Source organism: Candoia aspera, chromosome 6, assembly GCF_035149785.1.
Source record: "Candoia aspera isolate rCanAsp1 chromosome 6, rCanAsp1.hap2, whole genome shotgun sequence".
NCBI classification, from domain to species: domain Eukaryota; kingdom Metazoa; phylum Chordata; class Lepidosauria; order Squamata; family Boidae; genus Candoia; species Candoia aspera.
Genome location: NC_086158.1, coordinates 57,598,357 through 57,620,112, shown reverse-complemented (window position 1 = coordinate 57,620,112; position 21,756 = coordinate 57,598,357). Strand labels below are relative to the sequence as shown.

General features: G+C 37.3%; 1 protein-coding gene across 1 annotated transcript in view; it reads right to left on the bottom strand.

Annotated features, from left to right (window-relative positions):
• Positions 1-6,097, bottom strand: part of CCDC172 (coiled-coil domain containing 172) — a 38,759-nt gene extending 32,662 nt beyond the window's left edge. The window contains exons 1-2 of the mRNA XM_063306143.1: positions 6,019-6,097; positions 2,601-2,686 (exon numbers count right to left, since the gene is read on the bottom strand). Of these exons, the coding sequence (XP_063162213.1) occupies positions 2,601-2,686; positions 6,019-6,097 (165 nt within the window). The remainder of the gene's footprint in view (positions 1-2,600; positions 2,687-6,018) is intronic.
• Between the last annotated feature and the right edge of the window lie 15,659 nt (positions 6,098-21,756).

Here is a 21,756-nt window from a genome sequence, read left to right as displayed (position 1 = left end):
AGTACTCCAAGCTATGATCAGACCATATATAAGTTATATTTTTTTCTTTTCTCAGCATTCAATTTCTTTTCTTCTGGTCATGCAGCAGAAATGCACCCTCCATTCCAACCGAACAAAATAAATCATCCCTTTTAAAATAGGTAGTCTCCTGCAGGTGGACAACCTCTGCATTTCAGAAGAGTCTTGGAGATGCAGATCTGGCTGTTTTTGCCTTCCAAAACTCTTGGTTCAGGTTGGCTGCTTCTCCTTACATCCAAGATCACTGATTGCAAGGGCCTTGGAAATAGCTCGCTGCCAAGAAGAAACAGATCATCCCACCTCCCCGTCAGTGCAGCCTATTGCTATACTCACTGTTAGCGAAGGACTTTCTTTCTCTGGTCATTATAGAAATGGGACATGCTGGCCAAGGAGTGACTACATTTATATTGGATTATACTGGCGAGATCAGCTGTGTCCTAAACTACCTACACAATATATTCTTGAGAGCAGCATTTTTGAAAAGAAAGCGCTGAACCTTGAAAGGTGAAATGCTATAATTCAAAGTTCTAATTACATGCTACCTAGTTTTTCACAAGAACATACCAAAAATGTATATTTCCTTGATCAAAAGCAGTCTCACCAAATAAATGTCAGTGTTTTTTAACTCTGAGGTTCAGCCACATGAGCTTTTTTTCTCTATATATTTCTATTTATTTATGAAGTCTTAAATGCATGAAAATTAGAAGTATTTGTAGAGCAATCTGGAATTGGAATTTAGAGTGGAACTGCAGTCAACTTAATACACACTACACTAGAAGACCACATGTTAAGGTTTTGCATTATCCCAAAACTGGTAAGTGCTGACAATTATAATGGTGTTCTGTGTTTATTTCATCCAGCAGAGGCAATGCATATTGGATTTTCCAGGATTGTAAGTGCATGCACAGACTTTTGAAAAATCAATTGAGACTAGCCAAACATGTAAGTTAATGTGCATTGACCTTTATGTAATTACTTATGTGGGTTTAAAGTTATAATTGGTTTAGGAATGCTTTTCTAACTTTTCTCATTTGTAATGCATAATAATTGTTACCCTACTTTCACAACCTTCTGTATCTGCCATGGAAACCAAACTGTAAATCGGAATGAGTCAATATCAAATCAGTGATATACACATAGAATTATGATTGTCATAATTTAGTTTCCAAGCAGAAACAGAATGAATGTCATTGTGAACCCTGGCAAAAATGGCAAAAGAGTTCCTGTAATTTTGCAGAAAGGACAATGGGATACCTGTTCTGTGATCTTGGTTTACTGCTAAATTGGGGGTCATGAAAAATTCAATGTGTAATGTTCACATACTGTATTCTAACACATTATTTTGATAAACCCTGTGGATTCTGTATATCCATATTATATCTTCCTAGCTCATTTATAGTCTTCAGCATTAAACAAAAAAGTTACTGACACAATATTAAAAAATGAGATATAGCTGGACAGTCTACTAATTAAAAGGAAGAGTTAGATTGATTTTAAATAGCCTTAGCAACTAGATAGCAGCTATAGTTTTTATATCTATATGATTTGCTTACAATATGCTGTTCACAGAAATGAAATTACAGAGATGGAAAATTCTGAAGCCTGCCTCAGACTAGCCTAAAAAAAAAAATCCCCTGAGTTCTTGCAATTGGAATCTCTCCTAATTTTTTTTCAAGGTGGTCTGAGATGGCCTGGAAAAATGATTTTTATGAAGTTTTAACCCTCCAATGAAAGCTAATGCAATCAAAACAAATTTCTTAACTTGCAAGGAATTGAAGTGAGGAAAATTTGGGAGTTATCTAAAGTTCTGTTCTTCTCTAAGAACTCCTGAATGACTTTCCTGAATATCTTTAGGAGAACTTCTTAGGGTTTTCTAAAAGATAGCTGTGATAAGGGGTGCAGTGTTTATGTATGGGCATCACATCAAACCATAACTTAAAAATCACAACAAATCTCGGGGTTGCAAGCTCACCCTATCCCCTTCTAGAATGGCTATAAAGATGAGATCAGAAAACTGTGTTTCTAATTGCAATTATTCACACTTCAGCTATTGTCCAAAACATAATTAACGGATAACGTTATCCATTATCTGGCTCATTTTTGTCATCTTACACTATGATTTAACTTGATGTCCAGATTCAACCACTATCAAGAAACATGACAAAATTTAAACAGAATTTAATATCGATAAACACCAAGGATAAGAGAATTTTCCTCCCTCCCTTCCCCCCCCCTGCTCTCTGTGTGGTATTATATTTTTCCTAAATTTGACTAGGAAAATGTCAAGAATTTCAGAATTCAAGCATGCAAATTGAAGGAGCTTATCTTCAGTTCATTTGTATCTTCTCTGCCTTTACAATATTACCGGTGAACACTGCTAATACTATAAAACAGGATATGCTCTGCAGTAATAACACATATGTATCATTATAAATTTCACCCATTTATTTATTTACAGAATTTATATATTGCTTTTATATTAAAATAAACAAGTTGGTATGCAACAAAAAGAAAACACAAAACAGTAAAAGATATCAAGTGTTAAAATAATACTAAAACATTAATAAAAAAATTGCCCTTACTTCAATTTCCAATTTTCGTTTTTCTTCACCAAGTTGTTGTGTAATTTGCTTAATTTTTTCATGACTTTGGCTTATCTCCTGTTTTACTGTAATACAAAATGAACATTTGATACATAGAATATATTTTGGAAACAGATTATAAAATTTCTTTTTTCATAAACATGAAATAGTTGAACTCAAAGATATCTGATCAATGAAGGCTATCTTATGATAGCAGATTCATTATGAGTGTCAATAAATCATAACTAATCAGTTTTAAGAAAAATCACACAGCCTTTCCTGAACCCAATAGGCTGTCCTACATTTGGAATAAGATCAACCTAGGGAATAAAAACCTATAGTACTTTTGATGAGTCAAGAATTTTTGAAGGGTTAAAAAAAAAAAAAGGAAGGAGCAACAACATTTTTCCAGTTCTCTAAAATCAGTTCCAAATCCTAATACAGAAAGCAATAAATACCATCTGGCAATTGAACAATACCCAACATTGTTATGATATTGTAATTCACTGTTATTGCTATGTTGTTCTTTTATTCAACTCCTTGGTCTCAAAGGGGCATTTAAAGTTACCAGTGTTGTGACAATTCTAAAAAATATCTGTGGTTTTGAAATAGAGGAAGTTTAATTAGATGGCTAAAGGCAAACTTGAAGAAACTGAGTACCAATAACAACCACCACCACAGAGTGGGGCTTTTTGAGTAGTAACTTCTTACAATCAGGTGAAGTAATCTGCGGCACTTCTGCATACTCTTGGCCTCTCTCCATTCATATCAGAGGCCAGTCTGAAGCGGCAAGCCTGCTTTATGTACATTTGCTTCCCCTCTTATAATGATTCTGTGTAACATGTGTGAAGGGGCTGGGAAGGCCACAATATCAGGGCAGGGCTACAATACACTGCCCAATTCTTCTCTGATACAATAGCGAGAGGAGAATGCATGAAAAATATGAATTACTACTGACTTCCAAACTGAAGACAGCTCTGCTAAAAGCAGAGCTGACGACCATGTTGGAATGAAAGGATGGCAAGTAGACCAGCTCTTCGTAATTCTTCTTTGGACAAGGAGAGGAGTTGAGATTGCCCACAAGTGCTCCATACAATTGCTCCTCAGGAGGACACTGCAAGATAGAGGTCTCTGGTGGGTTTAGAGCCCTGGGAGATGAGAGAATAGCCATCTTGATCAAACCATGGTCGGTGCCTTTGAAAGAACACTAAATTTGCATACTTCCTTTTTCAATACCTTTTGGAAATTGTTTGTTAACTGCTTTTCAACTATTAGAAACCTTTGGATTGACAAGCTTGACAGCACTGGGTGAGTGTCCTTCATTCCTTAGTGAAAGGAAGTTTTAACTGCAAGTTTGAGGACTTAAAAAAATGTTTGAAGGTTGGACACTAGAGGGAATCAGAAGAAACTAAAGATTACAATTAAAGGGGAAGAACAGTTAAATTTGACTTACTAATACAGAATGGAGCAAAGTATTTTAACATTGGACATATTGAAGGATATTTTTGGACAATGGACCCAGAAGTTAAATTTGAGTTTGTCTCTATAGATAGACTGTGTTCTAACATTTAAAAATGTTATGAAAGAGGAACAAGTTTTACCTGACAAGATCAAGACTGATCTGAAAGTGGATTTAAAAATGACAGGCTACAAGAATAATATGGAAAAAGTGTTGGAAGTCCTGGCAAATTCAGCATGCCTCATTAGCATAGGGATGGTTGCTCTAGGATGCAAACTCTCAGTGCTATTGAGGAAGCTGTTTGTTGCCACTCCCACTTCCTCTCTCTCTCTTCCTCCTCCTTCCACTGGGAGCGAAGCACACGGTTGTGTGCTGCTCCATCTCTGGGCACCATGTGGTGTGCCTGGAATACCCCCTTTCTTCCATGCAGCTCTTAGCAGCTGTAGGGCTAAGGGTGAATTATGTATAGGGACAAAAGAAGAACAAAGATTTCATCTTTTTCACCGAACATGGATGTAACTGGACCAAGAATAAAAATGAGTAAGATATTCTTTCACTTACTTTTAAATCTACTATGTCTAAGCATGTGATTCTTTATGCTTGGGAGGGCTGAATGTGTAAGATCAATAACCTGTGTTTCTCTGGCGTGCTCATTAAAGCTATCTTAAGATAATATTCTTTTTCTGTGTCAGCTTCTCAGCTGTGTTAAGCTCTGCTCCATTTCAGTGGTTCTAGCAGGCCACTAAATGGCTTCAAAAAGATGTTACACTGGACATACAAATGAAAATGCTGATGTCTTAATAATTAAAAGGGATATTTAAATAACAAACTTAGATAATTTTCCTATATTGGATTTACAAAAGACGCTTGTTAAAACTTTGAAGAATTTTGTAAGAAGGCACAAAGAAAAAATGAAAAGAAATCAAGTTCTCAGACATTATTTGAAGGGTCTAAAGATCAGGATAGTTAAAAGTAAAAGGAAGGAATATAGAGTCAGCTTATTTGATCAAGGTTAAAACAGATATGTTGTTATTTCTGGGAACTCTTAATGGACTTTTGATGATCAGGACTGAAATGATGAGGCTTTAAGGATTTGTTTATAGATAAGAGATGAGATATGGGAAGATGAGATTATTAGTTGTATTTTAAGAGAAGGTGATAAGTTACTAACATTGTTTATACTTGTTGTGATGAAGGGGGAAGTCATTTCTTTATATATTTTTCTTTTTCTTTACTATATTCATATTTTTTCCTTTTCTATTTTTCTTTCTTTTTTCTTTTCTGCACTTTCTATTTTTTTCTTTTTTTAGTTTGCATTAGTTTTTAATCTTTGTAATTGTAATTTTTAATAAAATTACTATAAAAATATGAATTACTACTAACAATTTTTAAAAAATGCATATGCAACCTTAAGCACAATCTTAAATACCTTGTATTTAGTGTTTCCAAATGAACATTAATTAATTTTGAACTTTAATTCCCTAATACCTAAAATGTTCTGAAGTCACTCAATCCCATCACAGTTAAAAGTCTTACCATACTTTTCTAATCCTGAGGAACACACTCGCTTTTTCCAGTTTTCCTTTGGCAGCCATGAGTGCTCAGACCTTATTTCATAACGAAAAGTAGCTTATGATTTTGACTGTCCCACAACTACCTTAAATCCATACCATAGGCAAGGAACACACCCAAATATAATACAAGCAGATTCAAGTGTTTCCTATTTATTTTAAATAAGTTCCAACTTTACATTTGATTTAAATTGAGGATTACATTTTTTGAGAATTTGGAACATGAAGCAGCGTAGAAATGTTTTAAATAAATAAAGTCAGTTGCAGGAAATACAGCAAGGCAAAGTAAAATGCAGTATTGGGTGGGGAAAGGATTAATTAGGCGGAGAAACACTGCTTTAAAGTCACAGGATGGTAAGACCTAAATTAAACAAGGGCAGGCCCTGACCTTGGTGCAGCAGGCACCGCTTTTCTTCTGCTTTCTGTTCTACGAGGAAGATTTGCTGGAACAAGGAGTCTAGGTTCATTTTGAGGCCTTTGGGGGTGTGAGGAGAGGAAAAGACCAAGTGACTTGCTGTGGAGCTATAATACACAAGCCTTTTCCACAGAGGTCATACAGAGAAATCTAGACAAAACCACATCAGACTGCAGGGGTGGGTGTGACATTAATTCTCCCCTGATTAATGAACAAAGGCCTGGCATCAATTAAACTAACATATGACAGAAAGCTAACTAAGTCTCTGTCCTGGTTATGTAATGTAGTATGGAGTGAGAGCTTTTTATGACAAGGGTGAGGATTCAAAGTCTCTCTCCTCACCTGCAGTTTGAAGTGGTACCATCCAATGTGCACTCTCTCTCTCTCTTGCGACCATTTATTATTCATTTAAAATACTTATATGGCTGCCCAACTCAATCCAGGTAACACCAGGCAGCTCCTAAAAGGAAAAAACTAACCAAAAGTATTCAAAACTGCACTACATACATCAAGAGACAATAATACAACAACAAAATGGTGACCCAAACAGCAATAACAGCATCATTCAATCGGGGATCTGGCACATTGTGACCCAAAGGCCTGGGGGAAGAGCCAGGTCTAAAGGCCAGCAAGGTCAGACCCAGCTGTATGTGAGGAGGAAGGTCATTCTATAAGAGAGGGTTTGTCACCAAGAAGGCTTGCCTCCTGGGTCCCACAAGATGCCTTATTTCAGTCAAGAGTCCTGGAGTGTCCCTCAGAGTGTGTGGGGCAAGCAGATAGGGAGGAGGCAGTCCTACAAGTAACCAGACCTATGCCATGTAGGGTTTTAAAGGGGATAAGCAGTACCTTGAATTGCACCCAGAAGCCAGTTGGGAGCCAGTACAGCTTGCAGAATAGTGTCGAGTGGGCATTGTGAGAAGCACCCATAACTACCCGCACTTCTGCATTCTGGATCAGCTCTAGCTTCCCAATAGCCTTTAAGGGCAGCTCCATGTAAAATGAGTTGCAATTATACAACTGGGAGGTGACTAAGGTGTGAGTAACTGTGAACAGATCTCCCCAATCCAGAAACAGGTCAACTGGCACGCATGATGAAGCGGTGCAAAGGCCCCCTGGCCACAGTTGCTACCTGTTCCTCAAGCAGGAGCTATTCGTTCAGGAGGCTTCCAAATTGCTCACTGAATCTGAGTGGGGCAATGCAACCCCGCTCAGAGTCAACGATGGAAAATCTCTTATTCTGGGATCCAAGGGGCACTAAAACCAGAGCCACATAGTCTGGGGAGGATTGAGCCAAAGCCTGTTCTTTCCCATCCAAGCCTGTTAAATGTTAAATTTACAGTCAAAGAATGAATCAAAGAAGACAAAACTAAATTGCCATATGTATTAAAACAATTAAGAGACTAAGCAAAAAGCATTTAAAAAAAAGGAATTAGCAAAAACAGCTTAGGGGAAAAAAACAGGTTGTTATACAATTAATTGTCTCACAGAAATAGCAATTGCAAGACATTTGGCAACATTTCTAGAAATATTTATTGAACTTTTTGCTAAAAGGAAGCAAGTGAACTCCTTGTCTGATCTTGCATGACTATGATTCAGAAGAGGAATTATTAATTCAATGCACCAAGTCTGTAATAAGGGCATTGTAAGAGAACAAACTTGTTCCTATTTCCTCTATTTCCTCTTTTCATGAGCAAAATTGTTTTTGGGTTGGAACACTGTGGTCCTTCTAAAGAGAGGAAGGCAAAACATTACAGGAAGTCCTCGTTTAGCGACTGCCTGGTATAGCAACCTTTCGCAAATATGATGGTAATAAAAAAATCATTTTCTGACCAATGTGACAACAAAAATTTATGACAAAAGCCTTCACTGTGAAATTGATCAAGGTCTGGTCAGTTTCAGGCAGCAACCGCCCAGGCAGGAGGGTTCTAATCAATTCATTCATTCATTCATTCATTCATTCGATTTCTTTAGCTGCCCTTCTCAGCAAGTGACTCAGAGTGGCTTACAACAATAAAAACTATAAAACAATCAAAACAATTTCATTCAAAGCAATTAAATTACAAAATAAATGTACATGGCCACCATGTAAGCAGTGCATAGATGTTAATATAACCAAGAAATGGGACCATTAACACGTTCGGGGCCCCAGACCGGGGCACGTAACCAGGTCTTCACGGCCTTACGAAAGGCCAACAGGGTTGGGGACATCCTAATCTCTGTAGGGAGGATATTACAGAGGGCAGGTGCTACGGCTGAGAAGGCACTCTTTCTAGTCCCCGCCAACTGTCATTCCTTGGCTGATGGGACCCGCAGCATGCCCAACCTACCAGATTGAATTGGACGGGCAGAAATAACTGGGAGAAGATGGTCCCTTAGGTAACCCAGTCCCAAGCCATGAAGGGCTTTAAAGGTGACAAACAGCACCTTGAATTGCACCTGGAAGCACACTGGCAACCAATACACCTCATGTAGCAGTGGTGTTATGTGCGTCGAATACCCGACTCCATTTATGACCCGTGCAGCTGCATTCTGCACCAGCTGAAGCTTCTGAATGCTCTTCAAGGGCAGCCCCATGTGGAGCACATTGCAGTAATCCAGACAGGAGGTCACAAGGGCATGAGTAACTGAGCATCACGGTCACATTAATTAATTAATCAATTAATCAATTAATTAATTAAAAGGTTGATTAAGGTTAATTAAGGTCAAAAAGCTGAGCTTGTTAATTTGCCATTAGCACTTTTTAGGGTAGTGTTGTGCTGTGGAGAGAAGCAGCTCCAGAAGAGAAAGCTTGTTTAAGCAATCTCTACTCCCTGTGAGAGGGCAAAAAAGGGGAAAAACGGGTCAAGCACAGGATGCTGCAAGAGATAACTTTATCTGAATGAGATGGCAGCAAGCAGCAATCTTCATGTCCCCCCCATCATGTGGTTTGCTTAGTGACCACTTAGCAACCATTTTGCAGTCACTAAACAAGGACTACCTGTAGATTGGACAATTTTAAAGGCTCTCCTGTGAGATGGACATGCCCATCCACCAAGATGTTTCTTTAATGCTGCAGAATATTGGAGGCATCACCTGGAGTCTTACTTTCCATCTCTGTATTGCTGCTGTTATGTACATAAAATGGTAAAGGTAGAATAAGCAAAGGCCATTTCCTTTGGGACTGTCTATGTTAATTTTCCTCAGCATTATTTCCAGTGGCACTGAAAAGTTCTGTGCTATTCAGTGTATAAGATATAGATGAGAGAGATAGCATAGATTGTTTTCATTAAGTTCTCTGTCCTTTTATCTCTCGCCTGATGTTTTTTATGTTTCTTTCTCCCTGCTTTTGCCTGCCTTTTGTCCTGATTTTGCCAGTTACCTGTTTTTGAAGTTTCCTGATATTTCCTAAATAAACAAACATCAAGCTATGTTTTTTGCTAGGGGTATTGAATGGCAAGTGCACTTGTTCTGATCTGGACCTGGGGATTGACTGAGAATGTGTTGCATGCAAACTAATGTGGAAATTACCAACATTAATTTTCTCACAGGGCAAAGGATGTTTGTTAAGACTTAGGGCATACCAACTCAGAGTTTTGGATAAATCCAGTAAATATCCTCCGATGGGAGGAGATGGGCGGGGATAAATTAGATAAATGAATGAATGAATGAATATTTGTGTTGAGGGACCATTGCTTCATATCCAACCAGGCTTTTTCTGAGTCAAGGGAGATCAAATAATGAACTGAAAACAAGTGTTATGAAGCACAGTAGCATATGAGTTCAAATCCTGGTAGAATTTAAGATTTATAATAACTATAAATAAGATTTATAGTAACTATAATGGCTATGTATGTCCAATGAGTCTCAATATGGACAAAAATGATAGGAGACTGCCTTCTGGTAGTCGAGTAATGTGTTTAAAAAGCTTTAAAAGCCCAGCAGGTGACAGTATTTAGTTCATTTTGGCTGATGTCAAAAAATAAGCAAGATCAAACCTGGTTGGTACTTAGATGGGAAAACATCAGGAAATATCAGGGCCATAGGCTACAGTGGGAAAACAAAACAAAACAAAACATTAATAAACCACTTCCATTTTGTTGCAAAGAAAACTAAATGGACGAGTCAATGAAGGCAACAGAAATCAAGCTCAGCTCAAAGAAACTTTACTTCAGGTCTAAAAACCATTTTTACTTCCCTGCTCCACTTGGTCTTCTTTTACCATTTACTTTTCTCTCCTAGTTCTTTTGTGAATGTATCTACACTGCAGGGATTTTAGATCCATATATATTTTTACACCACTTTTAGGTTATTTGAAATTGCTGCCTTTATGTAATCCATGACCATTAAAATCAGGTGGAAATTATTTTCAAGGAAATGCTTAGTATTCACACAGTCTGCTAAACAATATTTATTTAACCATGCTTTATTAAATAAACCATAATTGCCATGTTCACATAAAATATTAACTGATAAACCATGGTTTATAATTTACAATGGCTGGGATCATGAAACACACATTAAATGAAAACCAAAGAAGTCACTGATTGTCTAAACAAATTGATGTACAACATTTCCTGGACCACAGGCTATACTTGCCCTTTGAGTGGTATGCCAGGGGTCTGACCCCCCAAATTATCCAGCAATCATAATTTAGTTTCAAAAACTAAATTTGATTTGATTTCATGTACATACATTCAGACCGATTTAAATGGTTACTCTCCACACATTTGATTAATAATTTTCCCATTCTATAATATTAACACTTACTATTTGTTGATAACTCTTTGAGTTCTCTGAGATCACATCCAAGTCTTCACATCTGCCTTACTGTAATGTCTGAAACAAGTAATAAGTTTAATAAGTAGCTAAAACAGGGAAAATAGGAAATGTGATGTGCCTTAATAATAAAGTGTCAGTTATATAAAAATTTATGTCTATTGCAGTCCCTGTGACTGATGTGAAATGTCAGTGAGGAACTTGTCTCATTGTGCTTTTCCATATTAAAGAGCTGTTCAGTGATTCAAGATTAGAGAAAATGGTATGACATAGTTAAGTAGTAAACTGATGTTTCTGGCATTTAAAGAAAATATATTTGGTCTCAAAACATTTAACACTTGAACAGCTTAAGTTCCCCAAAAGCTTGACTAGAAAATACATCTTTATTTTGCATAGGAATGAATCAGAGTCTTTAGTATTTAGCTAGGGAGTAAACAGCTTTGCAGCAATCTCTCTCTCTCTCTCTCTCTCTCTCTCCCTGTGTATGTATTTATTAACAAAGGAAAGCAGTTGTTTGTAGTAAGATATCTCGGCTTTTGTCAGCATCCAAAAATTGGTTATAATTTTACTTGGAAACAATTACTCTTAACACTTACTTTGTTTGCCGTTTGTTAACTGCACTAAATCTGAACAGAACCAATACATACAACTGTACTTATAAAAAGAGTTTGACATCTTATTCCCTTTGCCCTGCCAGTTTGTTGAATGGTTGGGCTGTACAATAATTTGCCAAGCTGAGATGTGATAACCCTGGTCTGCATATGTGACACAGATAACATTTAACAGATGGCCATATTAACCATGTACCTTATTAACTCTTTGATCTAGTTTGCTTACTGCATAATACTGCTTCACACTCAGGTCTAGGTACCTATATAGAACTGAGTACATAGAAAGGGAAATATTTTGGACTTTTAAATTTCAGTGCATGTGGTTTCTGAAACATGTATTTATGCACCCCCTTTCAGCCTAAAATATCGCAAGAGCTTCTTACAGAATCCTAAAGTCCTGTTGATAATAGGACTTTAATAATGTTAATAATCTATAACCTAAAGAAAATCAGTGACACTAAAAGAAAAGGCATGAGAAGGAAGGGAAGAGAAAACAGGATAGTTCAGATATGGTTCTTACACCCATCAGTTGTGATGGAAATGGGTAATGCTGAAATTGTACAGTTAGTACTCAGTATATTGTTGATGACAAGTTAACCATAAAAAGGAAAGTACATTAAATTATTTTAACAGTGTGAGAAACAATATGAGAAACAATTTGAGAAAGGATTTGAATCTCTGAGCTAAGTGCCAAAATCTCCACTATTTATTGTTGTTGTTGTTGTTGAAGAACTAAAAACATTATATCAATATCAGTTTCCAACTTTCCCTTTGTTGTACTGTGAAAAATGTACAGTACTTGAGTTATTTATAAAAATAATAAAGGTGGGATAGAAAATAAAAAAAATAAATTTAGAGACATTTAAAAAATTTATGTGTTTCTGATTTCAATTCTTTGGCCAGTTCCTTTTCCCCTTAAAAACCATACTGTAAATACTTATATTTGCCTTGCTGCCTAATGTATAGCGTGAACAGCTCTTCCACTAGACTTCCAGGAGAATACTGGCTGGCAACAAGTTGTGGAGCTGCCTTGACCGAATTGCTGTATTAGTTATATCATGCCACTATGTGGATTCTATGCACACACACAAACATATACACAGATACACACACACACACACACACACACATACTGTATACTTGCTGTTGATGCTTGTTCTGAGGACATCTGTTGCCATCTGTAAAGTATAAAAGCACGATTCAATGCTTCTGTGATGAGAGAGTAATGAGATTTCCCTATTAGTTCGATCAGGCCAAGAAATAGCCATTTCAGGAATAAGATTCCAGGAATATTCCTGTACTGATGTAGGGTATATTAATGGAACTTTGAAAGCCTGTCCCAAACCTTAAGTGCCCCCTTTTAAAGACAACAAGGTCAAGGTTGGGCTGTTCTGAGCCTGTTTCTCACACTATTTTCCCAGTTAAATTCTTCTACATTTCCTTTTGTAGAAAAAAATATGCATATTGGAAGCCTGCTTTTTATGACAATAAAATATTAGCCTATGAAAATTCTATTACCTCATTTGCAAAGGATGAAAGGAAGAAACATTAGACTGCTAATTGGCAGAATACAGCAGAATTGGAATTAATTTTGGGCATTAGATATAACATCAAATTTGGTAATGGTATATGAGAAAGAGAGAGATGGGGCAAAGAGATACTGCCTAGGGAATGGTTAGATAAGAGGGGGCATAGCCTACAGCTACATAATAGACAGAGAAAGAGGCTCAGACAGGACCCTCTCTAACTTCTCAAACTGTAAAAGAGACAGCAGGAGATTTGTACTTTCAGACTTGCAAGATTCTGTTGATGTAGCCTTACAACAAAGTAGAATTAGCTCATTTGGTCGTGTTTCCTGTCTGGTCCACCTGGGAAGGCTGGCAAATGAATGCCCGAACTGGCAATATTTTGTCTGTGGATAGCAGGTGGCTTGAGGTTATGAGGCATGGAGCCAAGAGACAAGTGAAGTGAAGTCAGTGCGGGTGGTGAGGAATTGGATAAGAAGCATTTAATGACATGTTTTAGTGGCACTGAACTCCACCAAATGGGCTTATGGAATCTCAAAAAGAGATATCAGCAAAGTTTTCAGAAAGAAAAAAAATTGTTTGGGAAATTAATTAAGGGCCAGCAGAATGCAGAAATGATCTTCAGAAGGCATATAGTTTATCTCCACATGGATTAACTTCTGAGGAAAAGAACTGAAGTTTTGCTGAACTCTTACTGCCCCTCCTATGAAATGTAACAGAAAGGCATTTAATTGTAGGAAATTATGACCTTATAGGGCAAATTCAAGTAAGTCGTCTCTTAAATTATATTTCTGTAGCATTTTGTTTTTACAAGTTACTATCCAAGAAAATAGAGCAATTTTACTCTATTAGTTTATACTGGATTTGATAAGAAAAGGATCCTGCAGCATCTACAATGGGTAACATTTTTCAAAGCCCTCAGTTTAGTTACAAAAAAGTAGTATTTGTTTCTGCAGAAGTTGGATTACTTTTGAATTAATCCAATTCATATTTTGGAAATCATACCGATCTTTGGACTCAGATTATCCACATGGAGACTTGTGCTTTAATTCAATTATGGCATTTGAATGCCTGAAGGTAATATTATAAAGTATAAATATATGAAAACCTGTATTTGTTAACACATGGAAAATTAACTGAACATTGGCTGGATTGTTACTTCTCTTCAGAAAGTTTTAACAATTACTGTTTTCTCATGTCTTCATTTCAGACATTTCATTTTCTCATGTCTTCATTTGTTTCTTGTTTTGAGAAATAATCATTGGCATATTTCTCATATGCCATGTGTAAGCAAAACATTAATTCTGAGAAAAAATATCACAGATAAAACAAGCAGGTATTATTTATCAAATATTTTGCGCAAACAAAATAATAAATTTGGCTGAGCCTGAATCCTGCATTTGAATGCCGTGGACTATCTCTTCTGCTTCCTTGTATTACATCCATGGAAATAAATCTTATTTTATCTTATCTTGCCAAAGAGTTGTTTTGTTTTGCTTTTTGAGAGGAAGGGGAACTAATAAAAAGAAGGAAATTATGGTGAACAACAAATGTTTTCTTTTCCAATCATATCAGTTGTCTAATTTTCATCCAAATATTTGTGCATACTAATTGCTTGCGTGTAACCTCTTTCTTTCATACAATAAACATTATATGAGTATGTACTGGTTTTGCAAATTGTGGGGCTGATCATTGTTGCATACCTTCCTTTCTTCTAAAGAAATGTGCTCAAGTAGCTAAGCACCTTTCATAGCTAGCAGTGGTGGAAAATCACTGAGATGATTAACAACTTCTGCTTCCAATGTTGAAAGTAACCACAACTCCTGAAACATCTATGGGTAGTGAAAAAACTTAGGATCAAAGTTTTATATCTGATGCTGGCTTGTTTTCAAATGGCATTTGAAAGTTGGAGTGGAAAAGATGGAAAGAAGAAATACAACCATTCAAGACTTGCTGCAACTTGTTAACAAAATCTTTATTTTGTCACTGGACCACTTTGAAGGTCTGGGCATCATTTCCTGAGATGTACTAAATAAGAAACAGTGAGTAAATATTGCTGGTATACAGTTCTCATTTTAGTGGGTGAAAAACTTGGAATTTGAGTATGTTTATTTACTAAAGAATTTATATGCTGTTTTTCAAAGGTGGCTTCCTTTCATATTTTGAAAACATCTCTAAAAATTCAAATCTAAATCAGCAGCATGAAACAAATCCTAATACAGACTATTAAAACAGGTTCAAATAATTACAACAATAATGAAAAACTAAAGCAAATGGAAACAGGAGTTAAATAACTTTAATACTGTTAGTTATAAAATTAACTAAAAATGGCAACATCAGATACAGAGAAAAAAATAAAAATACATTAGAATTTAAAACAGGTAGGAGAGTAGAAGTGTTCATTTTTGGCGCTGAACAAGACAGTAGAGTAGCTATCAGGAGAGCTTTTCTAAAGAAAATATTCCAAACGGTCTCCAGGTTCTACTTTAAAAACTTGGAGGAATATAGAAATCTTGATCTTCACACATTGTTTACATTAACTTTTTTGCATTGCATATGAATGCCTCTGTCAGAATTTCACAGCTTAAATGTTAATTTTTAATGTCCTTGTATTTGTTATTTTTAATTATTATTTTCTCTTGTTTTTCCTTCCCACAAGGAAGGTGGCAATCAAAAGACAAGGAGCCAAAGAGCAGCATTTGACTGCACCAAGGTCCTAGACCTCCAATATAATGAGCTAATTAGTGTTTTAATTTGATTTATAACAGCTGTTAGGGCCCTGTAAGTCAGCTTTCAGTTATTTGGACCATGTTTGCTTCAAGTAGTTTTTATAAATCTTCCCTCTAAGGAATCTTTTCTCTTAGCTTGTTGAAGATGTTTCTAAGATGGATCCTTGCTATGGATAAGGGGTTGTCATCAGAAGTACTTCTCTGCACTGAAGTATAAAATCAGATGTACAGAACATAACCATTGAGTTTTACCAGAGAAAGAATCTGGTCAAACTGTAATTTGGAACCTAGTCCACCAGAACCATCCCACAATAGGCAGATAACTGATGGGTACTGGCATTAGGGCACCCATGATAAGCCAGCAAGGAAAGTGTAAGATCTTTGACCACTCCTAGGTGTACCTATCATTTTCTGTTTGGGAATAAATAAACCCTGTTTTTATTCATTTGCAATACAGCTTGTAATTCTTTTCAGGCTCAAACCTGAACTGTAACTTTAAGGGTTTTGCCTGTCAGATTTAATTCTGCATGACACATTCTGATTTGTATTTAAAAATTTACTATTAGCACACTGAGAAGCCTTCACTTACACGTGAAGACTTTTTTGGCTTCTTCATTATAAAAAATATTTTTTTTAGAAGACAAGGATAGGAGATGTACTAGAACTTGGTTAGATAAGCTTAGAGATTGTACAGGGCTGTATTCAGTGAAGATGAGAAGCTCTCTAAAATTTCCCTATAGTTATCTGGAGCTTTTAAAATTCCATTTTAGGGATCCTGATATCTGCCTAGGAAAAAATTGTGTTTTTTTCAATACATGGTTTAAACATACAGTAGGTCAGTTCATATGGTCTCATGGCCAAACTATGTAAACCTAAAGTTGCGATTGATATAATTCCTTATGATGAAAGACTGAGCAAATTAGCAAGGTATATAAAGTGATAAGATATTCTGAATAGCAGAGCATTTTGGGGTAGTGTCAACAGTGGATGTTGAGAAAAAAATAGGCATGAAAGAAAAGGAAAGGAGTGAAAGTGGAATGATTGCGGGAAGACAAAGTATAAGTCCAGTATGAAAAAAAGTATTAGATTCAAGATTACCCTCCCAATAGAATGAACGTAAAATGGATGTAAGAAAAGCAGAAATAAGAAAAGAGAATATAGAAGCTGCTTGGAATAGAGTAAAATAATTTTATACTTTTGGGGCTGTTTCCTTCAGATGGATTCTGCCACCCAATTTATGATAGTTAGGAGGGAACATTGCAGGTGCTCCCTACTCAAAAAATCTGATTATAGTAGTTTGAAAGATATCCTTCTGTGTAGCAGCTTCCTTGCTCTGGAAGAGCTTATCTCCTGAGACTCAGATGTCTCCCTCTTTCTCTTAACATTCAGGAGGGCAGTGATGGGAGCAATGTATATATGAAACACTTAACAAATAGCTCAGCTAATAGCCGTTTTTCCTTACGTCTTATTTATTTATTGTATAATATTTATACTGCTTAATAATCTTTTCAAAATAAGAGTATTTATTTTGGTCTATGCCCCTGGAAGATTTTATCCCATTTTGAATATGCATATGCATATGCATATATATATATATATATATATATATATATATATATATATATATATATATATATATATTGTTGTTGTTTATTCGTTTAGTCGCTTCCGACTCTTCGTGACTTCATGGACCAGCCCACGCCAGAGCTTCCTGTCGGTCATCAACACCCCCAGCTCCCCCAGGGACGAGTCCGTCACCTCTAGAATATCATCCATCCATCTTGCCCTTGGTCGGCCCCTCTTCCTTTTGCCTTCCACTCTCCCTAGCATCAGCATCTTCTCCAGGGTGTCCTGTCTTCTCATTATGTGGCCAAAGTATTTCAGTTTTGCCTTTAATATCATTCCCGCAAGTGAGCAGTCTGGCTTCATTTCCTGGAGGATGGACTGGTTGGATCTTCTTGCAGTCCAAGGCACTCTCAGAATTTTCCTCCAATACCACAGTTCAAAAGCATCGATCTTCCTTCGCTCAGCCTTCCTTATGGTCCAGCTCTCGCAGCCATATGTTACTACAGGGAACACCATTGCTTTAACTATGCGGGCCTTTGTTGTCAGTGTGATGTCTCTGCTCTTAACTATTTTATCGAGATTTGTCATTGCTCTTCTCCCAAGGATTAAGCATCTTCTGATTTCCTGACTGCAGTCAGCATCTGCAGTAATCTTTGCACCTAGGAATACAAAGTCTTTCACTGCTTCTACATTTTCTCCCTCTATTTGCCAGTTATCAATCAAGCTGGTTGCCATAATCTTGGTTTTTTTGAGGCTTAGCTGCAAGCCAGCTTTTGCATTTTCTTCTTTCACCTTCATCATAAGGCTCCTCAGTTCCTCTTCACTTCCAGCCATCAAAGTGGTATCATCTGCATATCTGAGATTGTTAATGTTTCTTCCAGAGATTTTAACTCCAGCCTTGGATTCCTCAAGCCCAGCTTGTCGCATGATGTGTTCTGCATACAAGTTGAATAGGTAGGGTGAGAGTATACAGCCCTGCTGTACTCCTTTCCCAATCTTAAACCAGCCCGTTGTTCTGTGGTCTGTTCTTACTGTTGCTACTTGGTCGTTATACAGATTCTTCAGGAGGCAGACAAGATGACTTGGTATCCCCATACCGCTAAGAACTTGCCACAATTTGTTATGGTCCACACAGTCAAAGGCTTTAGAATAGTCAATAAAACAGAAATAGATGTTTTTCTGAAACTCCCTGGCTTTTTCCATTATCCAGCGGATATTGGCAATTTGGTCTCTAGTTCCTCTGCCTTTTCTAAACCCAGCTTGTACATCTGGCAATTCTCGCTCCATGAACTGCTGAAGTTTACCTTGCAGGATCTTGAGCATTACCTTACTGGCATGTGAAATGAGTGCCACTGTTCGATAGTTTGAACATTCTTTAGTGTTTCTCTTTTTTGGTATGGGGATATAAGTTGATTTTTTCCAATCTGATGGCCATTCTTGTGTTTTCCAAATTTGCAGGCATATAGCATGCATTACCTTGACAGCATCATCTTGCAAGATTTTGAACAGTTCAGCTGGGATGCCGTCATCTCCTGCTGCCTTGTTATTAGCAATGCTTCTTAAGGCCCACTCAACCTCACTCTTCAGAATGTCTGGCTCTAGCTCACTGACCACACCGTCAAAGCTATCCCCAATATTGTTATCCTTCCTATACAGGTCTTCTGTATATTCTTGCCACCTTTTCTTGATCTCTTCTGCTTCTGTTAGGTCCTTGCCATCTTTGTTTTTGATCATACCCATTTTTGCCTGGAATTTACCTCCAATGTTTCTAATTTTCTGGAAGAGGTCTCTTGTCCTTCCTATTCTATTGTCTTCTTCCACTTCCGCGCATTGCTTGTTTAAAAATAATTCCTTATCTCTTCTGGCTAACCTCTGGAATTTTTCATTTAATTGGGCATATCTCCCCCTATCACTGTTGCCTTTTGCTCTCCTTCTTTCTTGGGCTACTTCTAGTGTCTCAGCAGACAGCCATTTTGCCTTCTTGGTTTTCTCTTTCTTTGGGATGTATTTTGTTGCCGCCTCCTGAACAATACTGTCAACTTCTGTCCAGAGTTCTTCCGGGACCCTGTCTACTAAGTCCAGTCCCTTAAATCTATTCTTCACCTCCACTGCATATTCCTTAGGAATATTAGTGAGCTCATATCTAGCTGATCTGTGGGTCTTCCCTAATCTCATAGAACTGCTCTACTTCAGCTTCTTCAGCATTTGTGGTTGGGGCGTATATTTGGATCACTGTGATGTTAGATGGCTTGCCCTGAATTCGAATTGAGATCATTCTGTTGTTTTTTGGGTTGTATCCAAGTACTGCTTTAGCCACTTGACTATTAATTATGAAGGCTACTCCATTTCTTCTGTGGTCCTCTTGTCCACAGTAGTAGATCTGGTGGTCATTTGATGTGAAGTGGCCCATTCCAGTCCATTTCAGTTCACTGACGCCCAAAATGTCTATCTTTAATCTTGACATCTCACGAATAACCACATCCAATTTGCCCTGGCTCATAGATCTTACATTCCAGGTTCCGATGGTGTGTTGATCCTTAGAACATCGGATTCGCCGTTCACCACCAGCACCGTCGGCCGCTAGCCGTCCTTTCGGCTTTGAGCTAGCTGCGTCATCACGTCTGGGGCTAGTTGAGCTCATCCTCTGTTCCTCCCCAGTAGCATTTTGACCATCTTCTGACCTGGGGGTCTCATCTTCCGATGGTGTACCGGCATATCTCTGGTTGTACTGATCCATTTAGTTTTCACGGCAAGAATACTGAGGTGGGTTGCCATTACCTTCCCCAGGGATCGCATTTAGTCTGACCTCTCTGTCATGACCTTCCCGTCTTGGGTGGCCCTTCACGGTTTAGCTCATGGCATCATTGAGGTGCTCAAGCTCCAGCACCACGACAAGGTAATGATCCTTTGCTGAAGATATATATATATGCCATTACAGATTTATATTTTTTTCTCATGCTAAATAATGGAAGAGGGGTAACGATCCTATTTTCTCAATATTCTAGATTCAAGAAAAAGACGGTATGAGCTACCCCAGACCAACATCAAGCAGATCTGGCTTTTTCTCAGCTGAAGGTCAGGCCACGAAATATGTTGGGCAGACTTTCCATAGCCCTTATTTCTGATTGCAAGTTGACTCAAAAGTGTTCCTATTCATCATACTCCAGTTGCTTAGAAACTATTTTTACAGGCTTAGAAATCAGACTCTGATACTAGTAACAGAATTGAAAAACTTGAAGGATTGGCATATACCACTTTAATGTTTTGTTGTGCACTGTGAATAGTATACAGGTAGTCCTTGCTTAACAACCATTCATATAGTGACAGTTCGGACTTACGACGGCACTAAAACCTGACTTACGACTGGTCCTCACACTTATGATCATCACAATGTCCTGCAGTCATGTGATTGCCATTTTCAACCTTCCCAGCTGGCTTCTGGCAAGCAAAATCAATGGGAAACCGTGATTTGCTTAACAACCACATGGTTCACTTAACAACCATGTGATTCGCTTAACAGCCACCGCAAAAATGGTTTTAAAATCGGGTCAGATTTGCTTAACAACCACATTGCTTAGTGACCAAAATTCTGGTCCCAATTGTGGTCATTAAGCGAGGACTATCTGTATGGTGGGGTTTCTCAACCTCAGCAATGTGTGGACTTCTTTAAGATGTGTGGAAGATGCTGGCTGGGGAATTCTGGGAGTTGAAGTCCACACATCTTAACGTTGTGGAGGTTGAGAAACACTGGTATATGGAATTCCTTTGATAGTGCTTGATCGTAACAATATTGCTCAAAGTGACTCACCATTCAGTGGAGACTCAACCCCCACTTCCCTAAGAGGTTATTTCCTTACCTGTTCTTATTTCATGGAAAACAAAAGGCTGGATTTCAAATAGCTTTATAACTACAGAGAGACTTCATAAAACGCAGTTTAGCGTTTTCTCCTGATATTTTCTACTAAGAGAGGACATACTTATTTTTAAACTTGAAATTTCTGTATTTTGTTCTAATTTAATTATATTTTCCATTTGTATTCTTGATGCTAATTATATTTTTAAAAGTTAAATATCTTAAATTACTGACATAATTGCATCATCAATGTACGCAGTGAGTACACTGAAATCCAGCTAAGCCTTCTCAATACTAAAATGTTTTAACCATCCAAGAAGTGGTGCATCTTCTTAGAAGTGTCGATCTATATGCCCTAGCCTCCTGATTCTTTGCACGTCAACCCTGAACAGATGACAAGTACTATTAAAAGAATGAATCATGTTGCAGAATACATGCGGCTTATAGTTTATTGAAGTTTCTGTCAGTGGAATTAAATAGGATATTCAAAAATTCTATCAGAACTAGTCCGTGGCCAATTTCTTTAGCACTGTCTTGATACATCAAGATAAATGTTCATGGAGTGAAGAGAAAAATGCAATCATTCATACATACAAGCAATTCCTGCTATCTCCTCATTTGGCTTTCTTCAAATAAAAAAAATATGAATTCAGTAGTGGGATTAGCAGTGA